Source organism: Clinocottus analis, unplaced genomic scaffold, assembly GCF_023055335.1.
Source record: "Clinocottus analis isolate CAN_PGR_092001 unplaced genomic scaffold, fCliAna1.0.p SCAF_22, whole genome shotgun sequence".
NCBI classification, from domain to species: Eukaryota; Metazoa; Chordata; class Actinopteri; order Perciformes; family Cottidae; genus Clinocottus; species Clinocottus analis.
The window spans coordinates 11,170,964-11,192,366 of record NW_027175954.1 but is presented as its reverse complement, the minus strand read 5'-3'; the positions used below and the strand labels follow the sequence as shown (position 1 = coordinate 11,192,366).

General features: G+C 40.5%; 2 protein-coding genes across 4 annotated transcripts; both read right to left on the bottom strand.

Moving 5' to 3' along the window:
- Positions 1 to 54: 54 nt before the first annotated feature.
- On the bottom strand, positions 55 to 17,046 carry bmerb1 (bMERB domain containing 1). Of its 2 annotated transcripts, XM_068589175.1 has the most exons (7): positions 16,456 to 17,046; positions 15,826 to 15,837; positions 7,618 to 7,729; positions 4,675 to 4,748; positions 2,533 to 2,647; positions 1,664 to 1,746; positions 55 to 1,560 (listed from the first exon to the last, which is right to left on the bottom strand). In XM_068589175.1, exons 1-7 carry the CDS (start codon positions 16,760 to 16,762, stop codon positions 1,442 to 1,444), a joined length of 822 nt encoding a protein of 273 aa, XP_068445276.1. In that variant the 5' UTR covers positions 16,763 to 17,046; the 3' UTR covers positions 55 to 1,441. The 2 variants fall into 2 exon arrangements, with proteins under 2 accessions (XP_068445276.1, XP_068445275.1); XM_068589174.1 differs by lacking the exons at positions 15,826 to 15,837; positions 16,456 to 17,046 and adding an exon at positions 11,321 to 11,590 and having other exon boundaries at positions 7,618 to 7,738.
- A 352-nt stretch (positions 17,047 to 17,398) lies between these two features.
- ntan1 (N-terminal asparagine amidase) lies at positions 17,399 to 21,383 on the bottom strand. Of its 2 annotated transcripts, none has more exons than XM_068588935.1 (10): positions 21,143 to 21,383; positions 20,477 to 20,579; positions 20,150 to 20,215; positions 19,937 to 20,045; positions 19,773 to 19,846; positions 19,633 to 19,686; positions 19,492 to 19,545; positions 19,314 to 19,411; positions 18,973 to 19,086; positions 17,399 to 18,817 (listed from the first exon to the last, which is right to left on the bottom strand). In XM_068588935.1, the coding sequence occupies exons 1-10, from the start codon at positions 21,221 to 21,223 to the stop codon at positions 18,653 to 18,655; spliced, it is 918 nt and encodes a 305-aa protein (XP_068445036.1). In that variant the 5' UTR covers positions 21,224 to 21,383; the 3' UTR covers positions 17,399 to 18,652. The 2 variants fall into 2 exon arrangements, with proteins under 2 accessions (XP_068445036.1, XP_068445037.1); XM_068588936.1 differs by lacking the exon at positions 21,143 to 21,383 and adding an exon at positions 20,965 to 21,095.
- Positions 21,384 to 21,403: the final 20 nt, after the last annotated feature.

Sequence of the window (21,403 nt, the reverse complement as noted above, 5' to 3'; positions counted from 1 at the left end):
ATGTTTTTTGCAGTTGTTTGAGAATCAAATGACTCAATAAAATAACCCAGCGTGTTCCTGAAAGATGCACTTTTATTTAAACATGTATTTACAGGTAGTTTCAGCCTTTTTTCTGCATATTTGTTCAATATTCAACACGAGGACCTTCAAAAATTCACTACGACTACAGAACTCTAAGTTATCAGAAGGAAGGTAAAGTGACACAAAGCAACATTTTGCTTAATGCAAGTCACTAGTATTCTAAATACACTCAAACATACACAGTCTACTGTAGGCATTTACAAGAGTTGCATTTGTTTTCTGGTTAAAAAAACGCAAGACTAAATTCAGAGGATGCAAGTTGTCAGAGATATCCATAATGTCATACTACGACAGTCATTTCCTGGTTCTTAATGGCTGAGATGTTAGTAGTGATGTGGTGACTCTGGGAAATAAGAGCTTAGTGGGGGAAAAAATATTGCCATGTTAAATACATCTTATGTTTTTTTTTCATTGTTTTAAAGTTGTTTTTTATACTGTGGTTAACAAAGATGATGATGATGAAGGGGTGTGAACCAGAGGAAACTGCCGAAATGAGTTATAAGGTGGTATGTCAGGAACATATGGTCAGGAAGCATGACCTGGCTTTATAGCAGTGTTGAGTCAAGTCCATTTTTATAAAGTATTTCGATAACCACCACTGATGTTTTGAGACAGTTTCTGTAATATTTTGCCCAGAGGATTAAACTGCTTTTGGAGCCAATGCATGGAGTCAAAAATATTACTCTGCTCCAAAAGAAAAAGCATCCTCTGGCTGCCATCCCTCTAGCATTTCAGTTAATTTAATTAGTAGCTGTATGGTTTGTCTGAGTGATGTGATACAACATTGGTTGTAGTCTCCTGAAAGTGAAAGTTCACTGGTTGATAAAGGGATGAAATGGAAGAATAAATACCCGTTGTCAAACAGTACTTGACGATAACATTTTTTTTCCTGTCAGACAGAAAACCTCAGCATTTATACTTCACTTTGTGGACATTGTGCTTGTAGTTATGTAAATGCTGCTGTTAATATTGACCACATGATCAGAGACCTTATTGTCATTTTAAAGGAATGTTGAATGACGACCCAATCTGATTCTAATTTAAGACGCATATTTATTGAATGTTCATTTACAGTTCCCTTTAATTCACGTACACCGGGGACAAGTGTCTTTTACTTACAGAAGCGGCTCACTGTAAAGTTTCCCTCGAGCACTGACTCGGGATCAGCTCTCAATCAGTGAACTGAAGCCTTGTGGCTGAAACTGTATCTGTGATTCTGTTACAAACCTGATTCCTGAGCAGTTTCGAGGGTAAAACGCAGTTAACCGAGGTTCACTGAGCCACAGGAAGCGATGTGTGTATGGCATGTGATATGTGTGTTTCTGAGTGGACGACGAGGTCATATAGAGGTCAGTGTCGGTTACATGACGGCACACTGGGTGGCTCCACAGCAGTCCTTAATGATGGCCACCCCTGACTTGGTGATGGATGGCTTGTTGGGAGGTGGCTCTGGGATTTGTCTCTTCGGCTTTGGAGGAGCTTGACCGAAAGAAAGATGAAAAAGAGATGATCACACCCTGGAAGTGAAAGCTAACAACACTTGGTGCCTTTTTTTTTTTCTTTTTCAAACACACCCACTCACTTTGTAAGGATTTGAGCTTCTTCTCCAGCGGCATCAGCTTCAGTCTGAGGTACTCGGCCATCTCCTTGTCCTCCTCTTGCTCCCTGAGTGTAAGAGGCAGTCACAGTTATTAATGGTGGTTGCCAGTAGGTCATGTGATTACTAACACCTGTGCTTCTTGTCGTCAGGAGTAAAAATATCTCCTTGCTCCTATTTATATATTACAACAAGATGCAAATGCATTATTCCATATGACAATATAGAAAAGTAGAAAGCAACATGAATATAGTACATCTACCTGATCATCTATATTTTTAATTTCTCTAGAGCCAGACTAGAGTCAACCTGACGTAATGTCAGTCCGTCAGTGAACCACTTTGGTCCGCCATGAAATATCTAATGCCTCACGTTTTGTTCAAATATCCATGTTCCCTAGGACCAACTATTGAACTAAAACATAACAAAAGCACATCTGGCAGTCCATTTATAAAACTTTTGAAGTTGCTTTTCTCATCCAGCGTTATTAAACCCAGGCTGTGATTTTCTGCCATTGAACATCAGGTCTATCTGAAGGTTATCTCTGTGTCACACTCTGTGGTTGTCAGGAGGAGGAGGAGGACAACGACGATGTAGAGAATGAGAAAGCAGAGCCCTGGTCATCAGTCAGCCTCCCACACACACAGCAGGCAGTGCTGTGATGAAGTGACCGGGTCCCTCGCCTTCTGTCACGCTCACATTTCCTCTCCTGCTGTTTCTCAATCATCTTATGTTTATCAAATGAAGAAGCAAACGGTGGATGCGGTTCAAACCAACACTGAGTAACCAGACAGCCAGTCAGCTCCCGCAGATCCCAGAGATTTGCTGTGCCTGCATGTGGGAGCGCTCTATACCTTAATCTCTCCACCTCTGCATCGTCGACCAGGAAATCCCTCTTCTGCACCAATTTATGAATCTTCAGGATCAACTCTTCTTCCCGCTGCTGGTGTTTATTGTTTTTGTCTTTCTCTGGGGGAAACAAAGAAGGAAGGTGATAGTCATGAACACACAGATAAATGAAACAACTAGAGGACTGAACTGAAAACATATTTTATAACCTTGTATGACCTATAAAGCAAGGTTTATACATGTTGCTACTTGCAACTGACCTTAACCTTACAGCAAAGTCGGCTGACTCCTTAACACTGAGTCACATCACTAACAGACCCATAATTCTCCTCTCATGTATAATGTATAATAAGGTACTGACTCAATTATGTAAATGATAGAGCTCTGTTTTTGAAGAGGAAGAATGCAACATTCACTTTGCTTTGTCTCGCTTTTCTAACCTTGATACTCCAAAGCACAGAAAAAAGGAAAAAAACTACTAAAGTGTGCACACACACACACACACACACACACACACACACACACACACACACACACACACACACACACGCGCACACGCACGGAGAGCTGCAGATAGGTTGTCTGACTCTGCTAGTGTCAAGGCTGGGTGGGTAAAAAGCTTTGAACAATGACTGCAAACATCAGCTCTTCTTCCCACCTGGAAGCAAAGTGGAGCGCTGCAGCTATACGTGGTGTGTTCCTCCGAGAGCAGAACAATCTGAGGGGAGCGCGGCAACATCGTGTAAATCCCAATGTCAGAGGAGCCGTGGAGAGAGGCCGCAGGGCCTGTTCGTCACGTGACTCTCGTTGTGCTGGAGGGAAGTAAAGGGCTGCCAGAAGCCCGGCAACAGCCTACATGAGAGGCTCATGGGAATGTCACCGAGGGGCACTTTTTGTGTGATAGTGTGCAGTTTTGCGCTGATCCCAAATGCATACGGGGCAGACACAATAATAGGAACGCTTCACAGCATAATGCAATCAAAGCTGCAGCCTTTGAGGACTGCGAGGTCTCGTCCTCTAGGTTTATTTTGGGGTGGGGGATTTACCAGTTGTCATTCCACAATACAAACAATTTTGATGATATATATTTTACTCCAAAATCTTTTTTTTTTTCTGCTAAAGCCTCTGAACAAGCAAAATTAAAAAATATATAATAACACATTCTTCCTCTCACAAATTAAAAGTTAAATTGATAAGCAATAAAAGACACGTTGCTCAACTTAATACAGTCAGGGGGTTTTCTTCTGTAGTCTTACTTAGTGTGGTATGACCAGTAGCTCATGGTGGCTAATGCTAGTTATTGTCAGACAACTTAAATGTGCCCTAAACAAACAAGTTATATTTACATTCATTGCATGGGATTGCTTTAAACTGAGATTGTCTTGACAACTGTCTTCTTGGTATCTGTGGCAGGTGGGTTTGGGTGTTTTGCACTGGGAGGATTCATGATGTCAGTATTTTTTAAATCCTGACTGCAGCCATGAATCAAGTCAAACATAAAACACAACAACAAAAATAGCTGCAGAGGTAAACCGACGTCTTTCTGACAGCATTACCAGGTGTTTCTGTTATTCTGTCCTCACTCTCTACATCGCAGTGTAATATTGCAAGTGGTAAAAAAAAAAAAACGCCTTGTGATTGAATAGTCATTGGTTCTATTCCCAGAACAGTTAATGGACGTACATGTGTCTTGTTGCTGTGTGTCCTTGAACACAACACCACCCCCTCCAGCTCACACACACTGACACATGATGACGAGGAGGAGGAGTGTTTTGCTCTTGTTGCCGGTTCCTCTGCACGCAGAGTTTTAGCTCAGTCTTATAACTCCACCACGTCCCTGAGACATATGATCAATCCTGCTCAGCCTAACGACTTTTCCTATAAATCATATCGCCGTCTGAGGTTATGGGGCTTGGGCGAAAGAAGCACTTTCTGCCAAAAACTCTATTTTTAGTAAAGTCCAAACAGGAAGTGTCGACAGTTTTGCACACACAGGATCAATTCTGAGAGGTTTATTTCCTGATATGCTTACAGCTGGGTTTCTTCAGAAAATATAAGGTGCGTGCGTGCGTGCGTGCGTGCGTGCGTGCGTGCGTGCGTGCGTGCGTGCGTGCGTGCGTGCGTGCGTGCGTGTGTGTGTGCTGTACCTGGCATTGTGACAATCTGTCTCAGCTCCTGCTTTAAACTCATGATGTCTTTGCAGAGCTGAATGTCATCCATCCTAGAAAAAGAAAGAGAAAGAAAACAGTAAATCACTGGCCTCCATCAGATTACAGGCAACAGACATCATGTGCTGCTTCCAATTTGGATGTTTTAATCTGATTGGAATGACGTTAGGCAGAGTTGTATTGTATAGTGAAGAAAAGCAGACTGAATGATCTGTGGGAGTGGCATTTTGATCAGATTAAAAGTGCTTCTATTTCCTAAACATAAGAAATACATTTTATAACTTAAATGTGTACCTTAATATAATAAGTCTAATGGACAATTCGCATATCAGTAACTTGGGTCCTTATCTAAAAGTCTGTTAAATGTTGTAAAATGTAATATTTCTCATTACATATTTCGTTTGAAATGATTCTGCTTATTCCGAAAATGAAAATGTGCAAAACATCCTTGAAACTAATTACTACAAGACTTTGAGCAAAAAATTGAGGACTGAAAAGGATCCTATAAAACCAAATATATTCAATCAACTATTGATACAAATCAGAGAAAACTGTCATATCATTTGCAAACCTGAAAGGGAATGTTTGGCATGTTGGCTACATAACTTACTGAAACAATTAATCTACCATTCTCTCTGAATGACTGATTTGTCGACAATTTATTTCAGGACTAATGGTGTTGTACTGTAAAACCCACTCCTGTACTCCTCATCAAGACTTCACCGCCTCAGGCCCCGGTGTGCTTCTCATCAGAGGGTGTGCAGATGGAAAACATGCAACATCCATCAAGTCATGCTGCTCTCTGAGGCCCCTGCAGCCCTGACGTCTCACACTCGGGGCTTACGCACTTCCCCTCTTCCTTCCAAGATCCTGACCTCTCTCTCTCTCTCTCTCTCTTTCTCTCTCTCTCTTTCTCTCTCTCTCTTTCTCTTTCTCTCTCTCTCTCTCTCTCTCTCTCTCTCTCTCTCTCTCTCTCTCTCTCTCTCTCTCTCTCTCTCTCTCTCTCTCTCAATCTCTCTCTCTCTGCAGAGCAGTGACAGCTACCACGGATGTCATTCTTTCTGTGATAGATCAGGCCGATGACTCATCCACAGCCTCCTCTTCTCGCTGCATTTATCACTGTTGCTACGTTTTACGTCTCCCTCTTTCTCTCTCCCTGTTGACCCCTCCCTTCAGCTTTGTTCTCCTCCTCTCTCTCTCTCTCTGTTTTTCTCACTCTCTCTGCCTTGTGTTTCACTCTCTCAATGCTATCTGTGGATTCCAGCAGCTTCTGCACTATGATGCTCCATCTGCTACTGTGTGTGTGTGTGTGTGTGTGTGTGTGTGTGTGTGTGTGTGTGTGTGTGTGTGTGTGGCTTACACAGGAGTCACACAGAGCCTGACAACATCAGAAACGAAAGCACGAGGCAGCGTGGCAGCCTAATGAAGCCTTTCAAGTAGGCGTGTGAATCAACATAATCAACTGAGTGAGCTTTTTAAGATGTGTATCAGCTACATGCAACACGTCAACCGTCAGGCACAAACGTTAGGGGTTTAATGACCCACATAATACACTGTTCTCTTCGATATGTCGTAATGCTGACTGGACAGTAGCTTGAATTTGATGACCGTCAGTTCAGTTTTATATTGATGCAAAATTCCCTTCCGAATAATGCATTTTCCCCTTTTTTTTAATCAAAAACAACAAGATATGGTGACGCAACCCAAAAACTATGTTCCGTTCACGACGAAATGAAATTGTTTGACATGTAGTAGGAGTGTGAAATCTTCCTTTACAGAACATCAATATATTATGATGCAGTACAAATTCTAAGAAATTAGATGACAAAACTGTGCAGAAATGTTTAGTTGGTAATTCTGCAAATTAAATAACAATATTATAATATTTTATTGATGCAAAAGTAATTATTTTGAGCTCCAACAGTTAGTTGAAGTAATTGGTCATCCCAAATATGTAATGATTTTAGCAGCTTCAATCAGAATTTTGCTGCTATTACTTATCAATCACTAAAGTTTAGGGTGACCGTGGCGCAATGGTGAGCAGGAGTCATCCTACAATCGGTGGTTCGATCCCCGGTCCCACTAGCAAATGTCTTGCTAGCCTTGAGCGAGACACTTAACCCTGAAATTGCTCCGACTACGGTAAATGAAAGTTAGACAGTCCTGATGTGCCTCTCATCACTGTGTGAGTGTGAAGTGTCTTTGAGTATTCAGAAAACTGCTATATAAAATCAAACCATTATTATTAAGTAAACTGAAAAGTCTTAGGATTTTGGCCCGTATTTAATGCATTTTTTTTGACACTTTATAATTTCTATTTGCTGACTTAAAAAGCGTTATAAAAAGCGTTTTACTGTTGGATATTCAGTTGTTCATTCGCATAGCTAGCATGAACGAGCATCGGAAATACATGGAGAGACTATAATTGTGAAAGTGGTTTTGACATATGTGGCCACATTGAATATAATCTAGTCTGTGTTGAACAATGCAATGACAACCCGGATTGTTAAAAATGTGACACAACATTACCATTATAAATGCAGCGATGGTTTGAACAGAGAGGAAATGAACACAGTATGTCTTCCTAAACACTGATCCATAACCCTTGAGGCTGATGAGGAGCCACGTGAGTTCATAATGGTGACTCATCAACGACTATCGGCATGTCCACCCCTCTGCATAATCAATAGACAAATAAGCAGCATCGCTCCGTATCGAATAGCATCATTACACAGCCAGCTCACATCACGAGGAAAGAACTCCGGTATGTCTTCGCAGTGTTTCACGAGAGTGTCAACACAGAAAACCTCATTATCCACTCAAGGACAGAAGTAGGAGTTGTGATGACACTCTGTCGATTCAATCTTCGTCACACTCGATTCTGTCCGGTGTTAGATGAACACAGACAGTTCAGCAACTCACATGAAGCGCAGCTCTGACTCCCTGCGGACGAGGACCTCTCGCAAGCGCTGGATACGAGCCATCTCCACCTCGATCTCTTCTGGAGCCATGGTGCTCTCTGCCATGGACACATCTGAATGACCTGGGAGAGATAGGAGGGTAAATATGAACATGAAGGAATAAAAGAGACAGCAAGGAAACAGGAATCTGTAAAGACCGGACGAGTAAACATCTAACATTAATGTGCAGAATAGTTTTTCTCCGCAAGGACAGCTCTCCGTTAAACTTTTCTATGACACACTTCAGACGTATTTTCTGGTTTCAAGAAAAACTCCCGGCACACAACCAGTTCCTCCCATGGCACAACGCTTGTATTGTATTCAAGATGGTAATTATACATTTATTTTCCTTTGATTTTGTATTACAATTGTATCCATGAGTTCCATATTTCTGTCAATTTAAAAAACTTTTCCACAGTGCAGCATCTCGCAAAACACGTTTTGTATCATCGCTCATCAGCCAAGCGCATGATGTTTGGAGAGAAGCAGCGTGTGAAATTCAGAGAGCCATGATTTGCATTTTAGGGCTGCCCCCTCGAAGTCAAAGCGTCAACCAATCCATCGGTTTGGTCTTGGTCAGCTAAAATCTATATAATCGATTAGTCCTTTGCTTGCCTTTTGCCAACAAGCATGAGAGCACATCTCTATTAAACACAATAATTAAAGGGGGGGTTTTTTCCCCAAAGATTTGTGGATTAAATCAACTAATCGATTTGTCCAAAAAAATCTCACAAGTGTTAGTCGATGAAAAAGTTCTTAAGTCGAGGACAGCCCATTATTTATGTATGTAGTACAGGTTTCCTGAGATCATTTTCCAAAGCAGAAGGTTGTTGAGGAAGAGAAAAACAGACCTTAATACGGACATGGATCAATGACCAGCTGAGGTTTCATGCTGATTGGGTCATTCCTCGCTGACCCCACACTCTCCATATCTGACAAGTAACAAAACTGACTACACTGACCAAACACTTACTGCACTGACCAAACACTTACTGCACTGATCAATGCATCGACCAACTGCTGCAAATGTTGCAACACACCGACCTAAACATCACCAAACAACATGCGAGCAACAGTATGAATCTTAGTTTGAAGAAACAAATGTATTAAGTGTGGAACTGAGCGAGTGGATTGTATGTAAGTGGGTTGTCCTACGGTTTTCCAAGTCATCAATCTTCCTCCCTCTAAATATTCTGATCTATATCTCTGTTGCAAATCATTGAAGGAGCACTTCATCAATGTCATGAAGATCTGTTTCCTAAAGATAAGGACAACTACTCAAATATTATATACTATGAAATAGTATCTTCTGGGACTCTGAAAGAAGCTTTGTCAAGCTTGAAAAATAATCAGCCAAAGTGTCCATGGTGACGCCTATAAGTGTCTTGTTTCATCCAATCAACTGTCCAAAACATGAAGATATTCCGCTCATAAATATAAAATATTTACATATTGACACACATTTTTTTCTTCCTATGACACACCTACTCTGTAGGAGGACACAATCACCAGTAGGTCTACGGCTGAATATAAACCTACTATCTGCATCTGCTGCAGAGCAGATGAGAGGTATGACATTCATCCAGCGTGTGTCCTGTAACATTAGAGGACCAGCTCCTCGTCATCCTGCAGCAACATAAACTGCAGTCTGCATTTGTGGTACTTTTCATGGATGCCTGGTGAGGACGGAGCTGACTCACCACAGCAGACAGAAGCCTGGCCCGCTTTGTTTGTGCAACGCTGAGGTTGAATCATCACCCGACGTGTCTGCTGACAGAAGACGCTGACGCTAAAATCAAACTTTATACCATGGAATTGTGACACACTGCAAGACACCGCAGGAGCTAAAATGTTCTTTCTTTATTTTCTCTTTTCTCTCTGTGTCTTGTTTTTCCTTGCACACTCCAGCCACGTGCTTACCATAAACAAGACCAAGCTGCATTAAGCCCTGACTCGTGGCAAAGGGCCAGCTCAATAATGTCTTAACAGCTCTGCCTCATCTGAGCAAGACTCTCACACATTTAAGACATTATGGGAACAAACAACTTCCGCACTCCCTAATTGAAAGCACCTTGTCCAAGTCATCAGCTACAAATATGAAGCAGTCTCCTCACACACTCAGTTAATTAATCAGCTTGGATTTAATTAAAACAATCTGGATCATCAATGTACATCCGGATTATGATTGAATGGGGAGTAAACAGCCTGTAGGGCAAAGGATCAGTGCGGTGCAGTGGCCACATGGGGCTTGACAACAGGGAAACGTCAGCATGACATCCAATGCAGACACCGCTGACACATCCTGCAGTCACACTGTATACTGCTGCTGCTGGATCACACAGCTCCTCATACATGAAAACATTATTTAAGAGAGGCGATTAACCTGGAGGCTGTGCGTGTACGTGTGTGATAGACAGAGAGAGAGAGAGAGAGAGAGACAGAGAGAGAGAGAGAGAGAGAGAGAGAGAGAGAGAGAGAGAGAGAGAGAGAGAGAGAGAGAGAGAGAGAGAGCAATAGTTGGATCTGTGTTTAAAAATATCCACCACGTTTTTTCTTCTTCTCTGACTTAAAGTTTTTTTCACACCTCGCTCTCCTTTGATGAGTAATCGTCAGAGGAACCAACCAGGACACATCTTAAGTGCGTCATTCATCGCCGGTCATCACACAGGACAAATTTACAGAAACCTCGGAAACAACGCCTCTGCCACTGTTAATATTGATTTTTTTGTTGAAGCTGTGTCCCTTCAGCAGCGGCACTTCTTGAGGCTGTAGTTTGTGGTGTAGTTTATAGCTGAATATACAAGTCAATTAACTAAATACTAATACTAATAATTGTCATGTGTCAAGCAAAAAAATATTCCAGTTTCTCCGTCGTGGCAATTTGCTGCTTCTCTTTTATAACACTGAATATGTTTAGGTTTTGGGTTGTGGGTTTAAAAACAACAAACGTGCAATGTAAATACATCTGGGTGCTAACACATAACATAATTTCATCCCTAAATTGATCAAATGAAATAGATGCATGACGAAATACTATAGAAACATCCAATTCAGCTCTTCTGCTTGTGTTCATTTACAGCTGAAATTGTGCTCAGAGGTGTTTACTCATTAGCTTTATCATTGAGACTGTAGTCTGTGATGTTGTATTGTGTCAATAGAAACTGTTATTGTTGTGAAGAAAAGAATATTTTGCTTCTCAGCCTCCGAACAGTTAAAATCACAACTGAAAGTGATTTTTATGAAATTGTGAAATAGCCATAAACTCAAGTATTCTTCTAAATGTGAAATCCAGAGAAGTGGGGCATCGACTCAGAGCTGCTCGGGCTCCCGCTTCATGCTTCATCAGCGGGCTGAAGCAAATAAACACAAGTTTCAAAACCCGCTGGGCTTGCTGTATTGTGGTCTACTCCTCCATGGTCCAAATTCATTCAGAAACAGTGCAAAGCCCGTAGTGTGCATGCCGGGGATTTAATAGGCCCGGCAGCACCACGGCAGCGCTATTGATAGCCGACATCCCAAACCTTTGTGAGTCATGTCGGGCCATTAACCGTTTCAACGCGCAGACTGCAGAGTGAAACACATGCCGACACATCTGGAGACGCTCACGTGCTATTCTTGAATACCGGACGGTGAAACCACATCGTATTCTGACACATGACGCTCACCTTTGTCCGCTGTCCATGCCGTTTCCGACACGGCACCGTAGCTCCTGAGCGCGCGCTCGGTGTCCGAGAAAGATTTCTTCAGTTCCATGTCGGAGGAGGAGAGCCCGCGAACCGAAACTAGTACACCACGAGTCTTTCAGTTAAATCTACACGGCTCGTGTGTGTGCGTCCTTCCAGATAACTCAGTTTCACCCAGTGACAAGGCTCCAGCGACCCGAGACGTTGAGCATCTTTATTCAAGCTTTCAAGTGCCTCGACGAGTGGATGGAGAAAAGGATGCAGGGAGCATGCGCAGTGCGAGCAGAGATGTGAAGCCTTGGGAGACACCCACTAGCACCGAGATGATGTTAAAAATAAAACAAGCACTCAGTTGCTCTGGAGTTTTTATTATCAGGGTGCCCAATAATTTGTCTCTGTCTGGTTATATTTCATGTATTCATTGCAAATAAAAACATTTGTTTTTAAGGCAAGCAGTCCCCACTTTTTTGTTATTTGGTCGCCAAAAAATAACTACCAAATGATACCTGGCAGATGTTTTCACATAAGGAGGTGTGGGGTGTGTGTGTGTGTGTGTGTGGGGGGGGGGGGGGGTATTTTATGTTTTATTTGATTCAACATGGAATCTGTTTGAGCAGTCTGTTACAAATTTAGAACCAACTGTATTCACATTTTAGTCTACAAAGCAGGGAGAGATTAAACAGGAAAAGCAGACTGCAGAGAAAAGCATGCAGCAGAAGGCCTTTCAAAAGTATGCGTTTTTCTCAATATATTCCCACAAGAGGGGCAATCGCATCAAAACTATAATAGAGACACGTTAATCACATTTGAACACAACCCTAAAGACACCCAGGATGCACTTCTGATAGGACGTATACATGATATTTCAGATCAAGAAACCTGGAATTCTAGGTTCAAGCGTGTCACCCAAGATGAGACGGATTTATTTGGTCTGAGAAAAAGTTTCTGATTATTCTCTGGGTTGAGGTATAATCAACTTATCTATGTGACTATATATATATATATATATATATATATATATATATATATATATATATATATATATATATATATATATATATATATATATATATATATATATATATATATATATATTGTCTATGTATATTAGCCTAACATAATTTGACCACAATTATCTCATTTTTAAACTTTATCAAGCGGAGTGAATCCACATGATCAAGATGTGATCCACCTTGCTGAAACAACTAATACAGTAGTCCTCCCAGTAAAATGTACGATTGAGCAACAACACAAACTACAGCCTCCAAAATGACAATATACAGCTTCATCTAAATAACATTAAGACGCACCCATGAAGATGTTAGCGTTACATTTAACGGTACATACATCTTTGTACCGTTTACAATCTTTGATCTTTAAAAGTAAAAGAACTGAAATAATAATTTATTGTAGAATTTACACATATAATCAAGGTAATAATTACATTTTTTTCAGCCTATAGATACTCAGTAAACACAATGAGTCAATGGGATTTTTGTATGTTTATTCAACAATACACATGATTTATCTCAGTTTGATAAAATAATTTGTATTCATCATATAGTCAACAGCGCCGACAGATCTTTGTGATATCCAGACTAACAAAATAAAATGTAGTAAAAGTACACATCTTTCATTTAGTTAGTCAAATTAAATAAATAAAATGTAATAAATATGAATGCATTTGATCCTTGAGTTTCACTGTATAGCACATCATATATACAAAACTCTGCAATTCAAAAGATGATTGTTATATTATTAATGTCATTCACATTCATTTAGTTCTGTGAGACAGATAAAATGATATAATCACACAGCGTCTCTTGCAAAGACTTAAAAATGCACAACTGCCAACTCCAATTTAGACACAAATGCATGAATTCACACATGTGACTTTTTTTCCTTCATGATCTGCTGAGACAGAAATGATACACCTTTTAAACTCTATATATAGGAATAACAGTCAGCCTTTACTGAGCTATTTAGAAAAATGACCTCCATCGAAAATTGCTTGGCGGAGGCAACTGATGTCTTGTTGCAACCCTGTTTTCAAGAATCCCTGCAGGCGATGAAACCGAGGTAGCGTTTTCCCAAGAGGTCAAATTCAAAAATGTATAAAATAGCAAACAGTATTATAAAAATTTGGAAATGATGCAAAGAGATATAATAGAGAGCACTCCACAGTGAACATACAGTACGGCAACAGGCAGGATGCATTTCCACATTCAAGTAAATGGATGTCTGAGACAACCATCAACAGAACAACTTAAAGTTATCCTCAGTAGTAACTCAAGGCCCACAATATTTAGAGGACAAATGTTGTTAATATAGAAATCATTCATGTGTTTTCAGGTCTGTTCTAGTGTTTTTAAATGTATTTTTATATGCATGTGTATTAGCACTTATTGTACTTCAAAGTGTAAACTGAATCAGAAAGCAGAAAGTTCTTAGAGATGAGGCACGCTTGTGCTAATTAAAGAGACTTTAAATGCCCAATTTCATAAATTAAAGAATCTAAGATAATAAATCAGATTAGCTGCCACTCCACAGATGTAAAGAAGGAGAAACGGGACCTATATTGCTTGAAATGTGAAAACACAATACTGCATTTATAAAAACAAAACGAAGATAAGGTGATGTTTCACTGTGAGATGGAAAAGAAGTACTGAATATTTCCCACCGAGATGATGTGTTGTATGCATACTGACTGCGATACTTGTACATTCCATTAGCTGGACACTGTTTTCCAGAGCACCTTAGAGCGTCATGTGGTCCCATTTTTAATTTAACCCTGGCAGAGATTGTGCGACTGCAGGATCAACCACAGACAGGACTTAATCCACTAACATGCTGCTTCAACCGTGTATGTTTCGTCCCCTCCATTGCAAGCACTGATTCCACTCACTTCAGTTCTGAGTAGGTTTAGATGCTACTGTTCCCTCTTTGGAAGCATCTATCTTGACATTGGCTTCTGCTTCATCCTCTTTTTGAGGGAACAACCTCGCCAGAGCAGCCCCGGCCGTGCCGTCGCCGCTCTGACGTGAGAAGCAAAGGAAGGTGGCCCAGACGAAGGCACAGCAGCCGGTGAAGGTGGTCCGCAGGTATAGAGGCACCAAGGCGAAGTTCACCAACTAAGGAAGGCAAATACAGATAACTGTTTGTCTATTTCATTGTACTAGAAATATTACGTATTCACGTACCAAAACTAAAGTCATATATCATATTGAAAGATGCCATACAGAAACTATATTCTCTAATTTAAACTACAGTATTTAGCACTCTGTCAGTTTTGTGTTGTCATGATATTTGGAATAAGTCCTCAAGCTTTAATCTGCAGGCTTGTCTTTCAAAATGTATCACATTATCACATACAGCAGCTGTTGAGGTTAAGGGAAATTAGAGAAAACTTTTTAATGATGGAAAAAAATCTAAACTCCAAGGTCCATTTACTGAGCCGCAACTCAGGTTCACCATGAGGTTGCGAAAAGTGATTCAGAGTAACGAATCATTAACAATTGGACCTTTGAGATTACATTGTCTTCATGATGTTCACACGGGTCAACATAGCATCCTTGCATGACTGATTTACCTGCATAAATGGCCAGAACATAAGCCCTGTCTGAAAAGAGAGACAAACAGAAAGCACAAAATAAATAGAATTAAACACTTACAAAAACCTTTACTGACACAGCTGAAATCTATAATGACAAAAACATAAACTTTCAACTTCAGAGACTGAGACGCCAATAGATGAGTAAAAGTCAGAGTTGGATAACACTAGGAGAGCTATCAGGAGAGAGCTTCCAAAACCAAATAATACATTATAAATGAACTGTTTGCATCAAATACATGGAGCATCATTTTTAGATACACAGACTACAGACTTCTCCTCTGTTTAGATTTACATTTAAGTGATACTAAAGTGGTACTACTGCACTACCTTCTAGATTTAGACATTTAACTTTTTACAACATATGAAGAACAGACTGTCTCAGAAAACATATTGTGACAGTCTGTCTTGGCTCCAACTCACCTTATACGTATTTAGGAATTTTTCTCTCCAATCTTCAAAGATGTCCTCTTTTCCCTCCAAGAAGCTGACACCTGGGTGAAGATCAGACAAATGACTGTTCATTCTGTGACCGTCAGCTGGAAAATTATTTGACTGATGGGCAGTTTAAAGACAGTGTAACGGGTTTATAAACACATAATGTATGTGTTATAGCAGCCGAATAAAGCATCACTCAGGAAATGTCACATCATTGTATTTTTTTATTAGACTTTGTACGATACTTTTAATAGTAATATATAGATTTTAAAGGGAGCAGTCAACTATATTGTAGGTTCTTGGCATTTATTACCATGCATGCATAATAACTCTGATAATTGTTGGTTATATCCTCCACTCTCATGTCAACTATGAAATCTAACAGTATCTGCTCAGCGATGACTTACACGTGACCTCTGCTAGTCCGGGTATGTTTAACAGGACAACTGATCTTTACACTATAGCACAGAGAGTATTCAGGGTCAAGTTACAAGTTGACAGTTATGCGATCTGTTTTTAAAGTTAACCATTAACTGGCCAGCATGCTGTGGTGTCCTGTCAGTAGCTGTGGTGTCCTGTCAGTAGCGGTGGTGTCCTGTCAGTAGCGGTGGTGTCCTGTCTGTAGCTGTGGTGTCATGTCAGTAGCGGTGGTGTCCTGTCAGTAGCGGTGTTGTCCTGTCTGTAGCTGTGGTGTCATGTCAGTAGCGGTGGTGTCCTGTCAGTAGCTGTGGTGTCCTGTCAGTAGCGGTGGTGTCCTGTCAGTAGCGGTGGTGTCCTGTCTGTAGCTGTGGTGTCATGGCAGTAGCGGTGGTGTCCTGTCAGTAGCGGTGGTGTCCTGTCAGTAGCGGTGGTGTCCTGTCAGTAGCTGTGGTGTCATGGCAGTAGCTGTGGTGCACTGTCAGTAGCTGTGTCCTGTCGGTGGCTGTGATGTCCTATCGGTAACTGTGGTGCCCTGTCGGTAGCTGTGATGCCCTGTCGATAGCTGCCCTGCCCTGTCGGTAGCTGTGGTGTACTGTCGGTAGCTGTCGCGCCCTGTCGGTAGCTGTGGTGTCCCGCTCCCCCCACTGACCTGTGTAGAAGACGCTGGTGGCCAGCGGTGCCGCTGTGGTCTGGTCCAGCAGCAGCTTCTTCACCACCATCCTGACAGAGTTCCCGGGAAAACTGCGCTCCAGGAACCGCATCCAGAAGAAATTGAAGTTCCCGTGGAAAGTGAACGCGACCACGGCCACGTTCCGCGTCTGTCGCCAGTCCAGTTCGTCCGTCGTCCGCGTGAACCGCTGGTGGACTAAGTCGCCCCCGGCGAACAGGCAGCCGTACAGTGTCACGTTGGTGACCCACGGGAACCGACGGACGTGTCTCAAAAACGCCTGTCGCATAATTTATATGTTTACAGTTACTGTCGCTCAGTTTAAAAAAAAAAAAGTGGTGTCAGCGAAATGTGATTTACTCAGATTAATATCCGCTAAACGTGACATATCGCAACGACGTCATCTCTGTTTTAATATCTCCGTGGAAACACTATCCTACAGTCCGGTATTCGATGGAGGAAAAAAAGGCTCATACGTGTTTATATTCCTCGTCAAATGAAGTCCGTGAATTAAATCTCAGAGGATACTTGCTTTTCATCCACCATCCGATCCGACACCCGGCACGGGACCCGCTGCCAGTTTGCTCTTCTACCGGCCGGCTCGGATTTTGCGTAAAATTACTACGCCCCTTTTTACGTAAAAAGAAAAAGAAAAAAGAAGAGTACACAGAAGGCAACCGTGGTAGTTCAACCCGAGTACGCGTGTCAACTGCCTGAGGTGATCTGGTACAGATTCAGTTTATTAAACACACCATCATCTGAAATGGTTATGTGAGCCGATTAATTTCAATTTAACAAACATTTCACATAAAACATTCCTGGATCCTGTCAATTTGTGGCAATGGCATGGAGATTTTTTCAAAAACGGACTTGAAAGTGTTACATAATGGACAAATTATGAAGGTCAATAAATTACATACATATATTTTGCATTTCTATTGTAGTATTCTTTATTCTCGAACACTATCGAAGCGCTGAACAACCGTTTCCCCACCTTTTCAACTTCATTCACGCTGACCATTTACATGTATTTTTATCAACAGGTACAGTATGTCCAAAAGTTGCACTGAGTGCTTTAAGCACCAATCTTCTGACCAACACAACTGATGAAAAGGCCGTATACAGTGTATATGGTGTTGTTTTCATTTCAACCATTGAAAAAAAAGAAAGACATTGTAAAATCACATTTTGTTGTGTTGGATGAGAATCCACATCACCCTCTGCAGATTAGTACACACATATACACATGCATGGCCAAGTATACATCGGTATGATGAAGTGAAATATAATACTCCATTTTAATCAAGCAGGTGCATTTGTAGAGAAAAATAAACTTTGCTCAACTTTTGTAACAGTGCAGAGGTTTGCATTTTCTATTTTTTTCACTGTTTTAAACAGCAAGTGCCAACATTAACATATTCTTCATTGCTGTTGCAGCAAGTTCCCCAACAGAAATTAGTCCTCAATCGTATTCCAGGCTTGAGATCATGCCTATGGTTTCACTTTTATTTCAGTAATTACATATTGTGCATATTACATTTACGTAGCATACCTTTACGTTTAGATTAAGATCATCCTCCAAGAAAAACTTAAAATTTGCTTGGGATTGGCCAGGTTTGATTTGAGATTAACCGACTGACAAAAATATTAAGGCAAATAAATTAAGTTTGAATTATACAAGTTGCTTGATTGTACTTCTATAAGCTGATCAATGAATGCATGCAAGTTTGGGACTTAATAGAAAAAATACATGCTGTGAAAAAAGTGCAACCATAATGTTTGGGCTGAAAAAAAAAATATTTTTTTTTTGTTGAGTCATGAGACAGAAAAGTGAAACAGCCAAATGTAGTAGGACTTTAACCTTAACTTACTACAACACAGCAGATGGTATAAGTTGCAGACTTGACACCATCTCTCAAGAGTAGAACAATTAATTGTTACAGGCACTAGCAGAATCACTTGTACCTTCTCTACTCTTTCTACTGGACCAGCCAGATGAGTGAGGAGAGCCATTCAGCATACATGCAGTATGCTCCTGCCAGGGGCTACCTCCGTGTTAAGACACAATGAACAAAATACAGACAGTGGATGGATGGGTCACAGTGTATCCATTAAGCTGAGAGGCAAAAAACAGGTTTCATGGTAAGGTCCAGTAAGCGATACGAGTAGAGCCTAATGGCTAGACGACCCTCTCCCAGTTCCCCCTCTCAGTTCTGTGGTAGAGCTGAGGCTGACCCCCGGGGAACAGGCTATCAGAGTTGGGGTGTTCTAAAAGGAACTGGATGGTGGTCTTCATGTGCTGGACAAAGTGAGGCGGCTCAGCCATCGGAGAGGTGGACAGGTACTGGGTATGGGAGAGAAATACCAGATTCAAAAGTCTGCATTGTGTCACTTTCAGTATTGCTGCTTCCCACTCATTTTAAGAGTTTTTGAGACCTTGAATGAAGCATTAAAAAAAGAGACGTATGAAAAATTATGAGGCAGATTGTCTTTATATACCTTTAAAATTGTGTCATCATCTTGTGACAACCAGAAGGCAATATCCAGATTGGGAGACCACTTACAAGGCTCGATTTTAACAAGCCCTCGACTTGAGTCATATATGTCTGCCATCTGCAAAAAAAATAAAAATAACTTTAATTGTATTAATGATCTTTGAATTGACATTGTGTCCTTTTAAATGTACTGAATAAAACAATTACCAAATGATGAATTTAAGGGAAAATTTATGATTATAATTTAATAACACAAATTGGTAAACATGTGACTATGTTTTTTGATGAATGTGCCATACTTAAAATATTCACACATAGAAAACAACATTATATATCTTCTAGTACTTGTCCCCCAGTGAAGGTCCTTGCCGCTCGCAGCTCCTCTGCAGGTCCTTTATGAGTAAAGGACGAAGGGAACACTTCCCCTGTTTTAACATTTACACCTGTGCAGAAACAGACATATATATAATATATTAGAGGTCACATGCCCTGAAAGCTATCACTTTGTGGCATATTCACTTACCTATTCCATACACTACAGGCCGATGAGTTCCATCAACAACAATGTCATTCATTTCTACAAACACAGAACAGAAGGGTTAATATAATGAAGGTGTAACAGGCACAATACTTCTAAACAACAGTTATTAAGTATTAAAGTTACCTGTGATGCAACATGTTTCCAGATAAATATCCTCTTTTAGTTTCTGGAACGCTGCTGTAAAAGTAAAACAAGGATTTTTTGGGGTTACAAAGCTTAACTGCTGCCAGCATAATATCACAAGGTCAGTTGAAAGAGTATACCCAGTATGTTATGGCTGAGTTTATGGGATGTTTTTGACTCATCAATAAATCCCCCGGCAAGATGGAGCTCAAGTCTGCATAATGAAAAGCAAAGTAAAGTAAACAAAGATAATCTGAATAGAATGTGTGTTGTTATTGTGCATGTTTATTGGTGTGATTCCTACCTGCCCTCCTTACTGAAGGTACTCAGCGATGTCACAGCTTTTACAAGGAGCGGGACTTCAGACCACGTGCTGGAACCATCACAGTGAGCAAGACAAACAGCTCCACTTCCTAAGAAATGATAAAACATAGCAGACATTAGAAATGTGATTCCAAACTATATACCCAGGCAAAATAAGACAGACACAGTATGACTCTAATAAAAGGAATGTTACCGGTGTGACGCAGCACAACCAAATGGCAGGTGGTCGCATCACCAGATCCAATCACTGAAACACATTCTGATGAGTAAAACAAAAGGCATGTGTTATCATTATGATCCCAAATGGTTAACCTGGACTATCTAGAAGTTAGTTAGAGACAAACACATGTTGTGATTCTAGATTTTATACCAAACACTCCAACAAGAAAAATTCACAACATATGTATGCATTCTCCTACATTTAGGGACTGTCACAATAACCTCTGAGTGTGGGCTGAGCAATACAAAGTGTTGATATTCAGATGATACGTTATATGTTCCAACTGGAGGCTTTACTTACTGTCTGCTGGTGTTGTGGCAGCAAACTCTCTTTGTTGGACATATAAGAAGCATTTTGGATCGACATCAACAAGTGGCTTGGAGCTAAATGTTCTTGCATTTTCCTGTGACAACAAAGTACAAATGAAATGTATCGTTTAAAAAAAGAAACAAACACACCATCAGTCCATAATATTCATCAGTGTTGTTTCAGATTTATTAGTACAGACTGTAAACCTTCAACCTTGTGTCTCGAAGGAAAATGTAGACCTATCTTTCAACTGATATAACAAACGACTCACTGAACTGTTACAAGTGTAAAAACTACAAACTTTAAGTTGACGTTAGGTCAAATCATTCTGGAGTATTTGATTCCTATTTCATGTTGTCATTAGTAGTTTTTCATTATATTTTAGGACACACACAAACATAATGTTAAATCTACTAACGTTACACTTCTTTAGATGCAACTAAACACAAATCACATGAGTGTGTTGTATAATCGCTTACTGATTGTCTGCCACCACATGTCACAACCATATCCCGTTCTTAAATGTAATAAACCTTCGCTTTATCATTAACAGCCAATCTGTCCTTAAATGATGCACCGTTACTTACAAAAGAAACGAATAAAACCCTACAGACAGTATCTCAGCAAGCTGAATTCAGCCACTTCCTGGAAACAAACCTGTAAATGTGGATATTTGTCGAACAGTTCTGCTGTCGAGCTTATGCGGTCAAGTCCTCTATTTTGAATAAACAACGGCATTTTCTCAAGATACAATTTAATATTAGCTGGTTATCATACTATTATAAAGACTAAAACTTCATATGTTATGGCTTAATATCTCAAAATAAAACTACACATAACGCAGTAACTGAAAAAAACAAATCATCGGATGGAATTTCCTCAATGGTTTCTTTTTCTATGGTTCCTGGCTCTCAGTTT

Coding starts and splice junctions, on each gene's coding strand:
- bmerb1 (XM_068589175.1), bottom strand. CDS start 16,762: ATGCGACAGGCGTTTTTGAGACACGTCCGTCGGTTCCCGTGGGTCACC. Junction 1,747..2,532: donor GCAGAGGTGGAGAGATTAAG/GTATAGAGCGCT, acceptor TCTTACACTCAG/GGAGCAAGAGGAGGACAAGG. Junction 1,561..1,663: donor GAAGCTCAAATCCTTACAAA/GTGAGTGGGTGT, acceptor CTTTCGGTCAAG/CTCCTCCAAAGCCGAAGAGA.
- ntan1 (XM_068588935.1), bottom strand. CDS start 21,223: ATGCCGTTGTTTATTCAAAATAGAGGACTTGACCGCATAAGCTCGACA. Junction 19,546..19,632: donor GGAAACATGTTGCATCACAG/GTAACTTTAATA, acceptor CTGTGTTTGTAG/AAATGAATGACATTGTTGTT. Junction 18,818..18,972: donor ATGATGACACAATTTTAAAG/GTATATAAAGAC, acceptor TCCCATACCCAG/TACCTGTCCACCTCTCCGAT.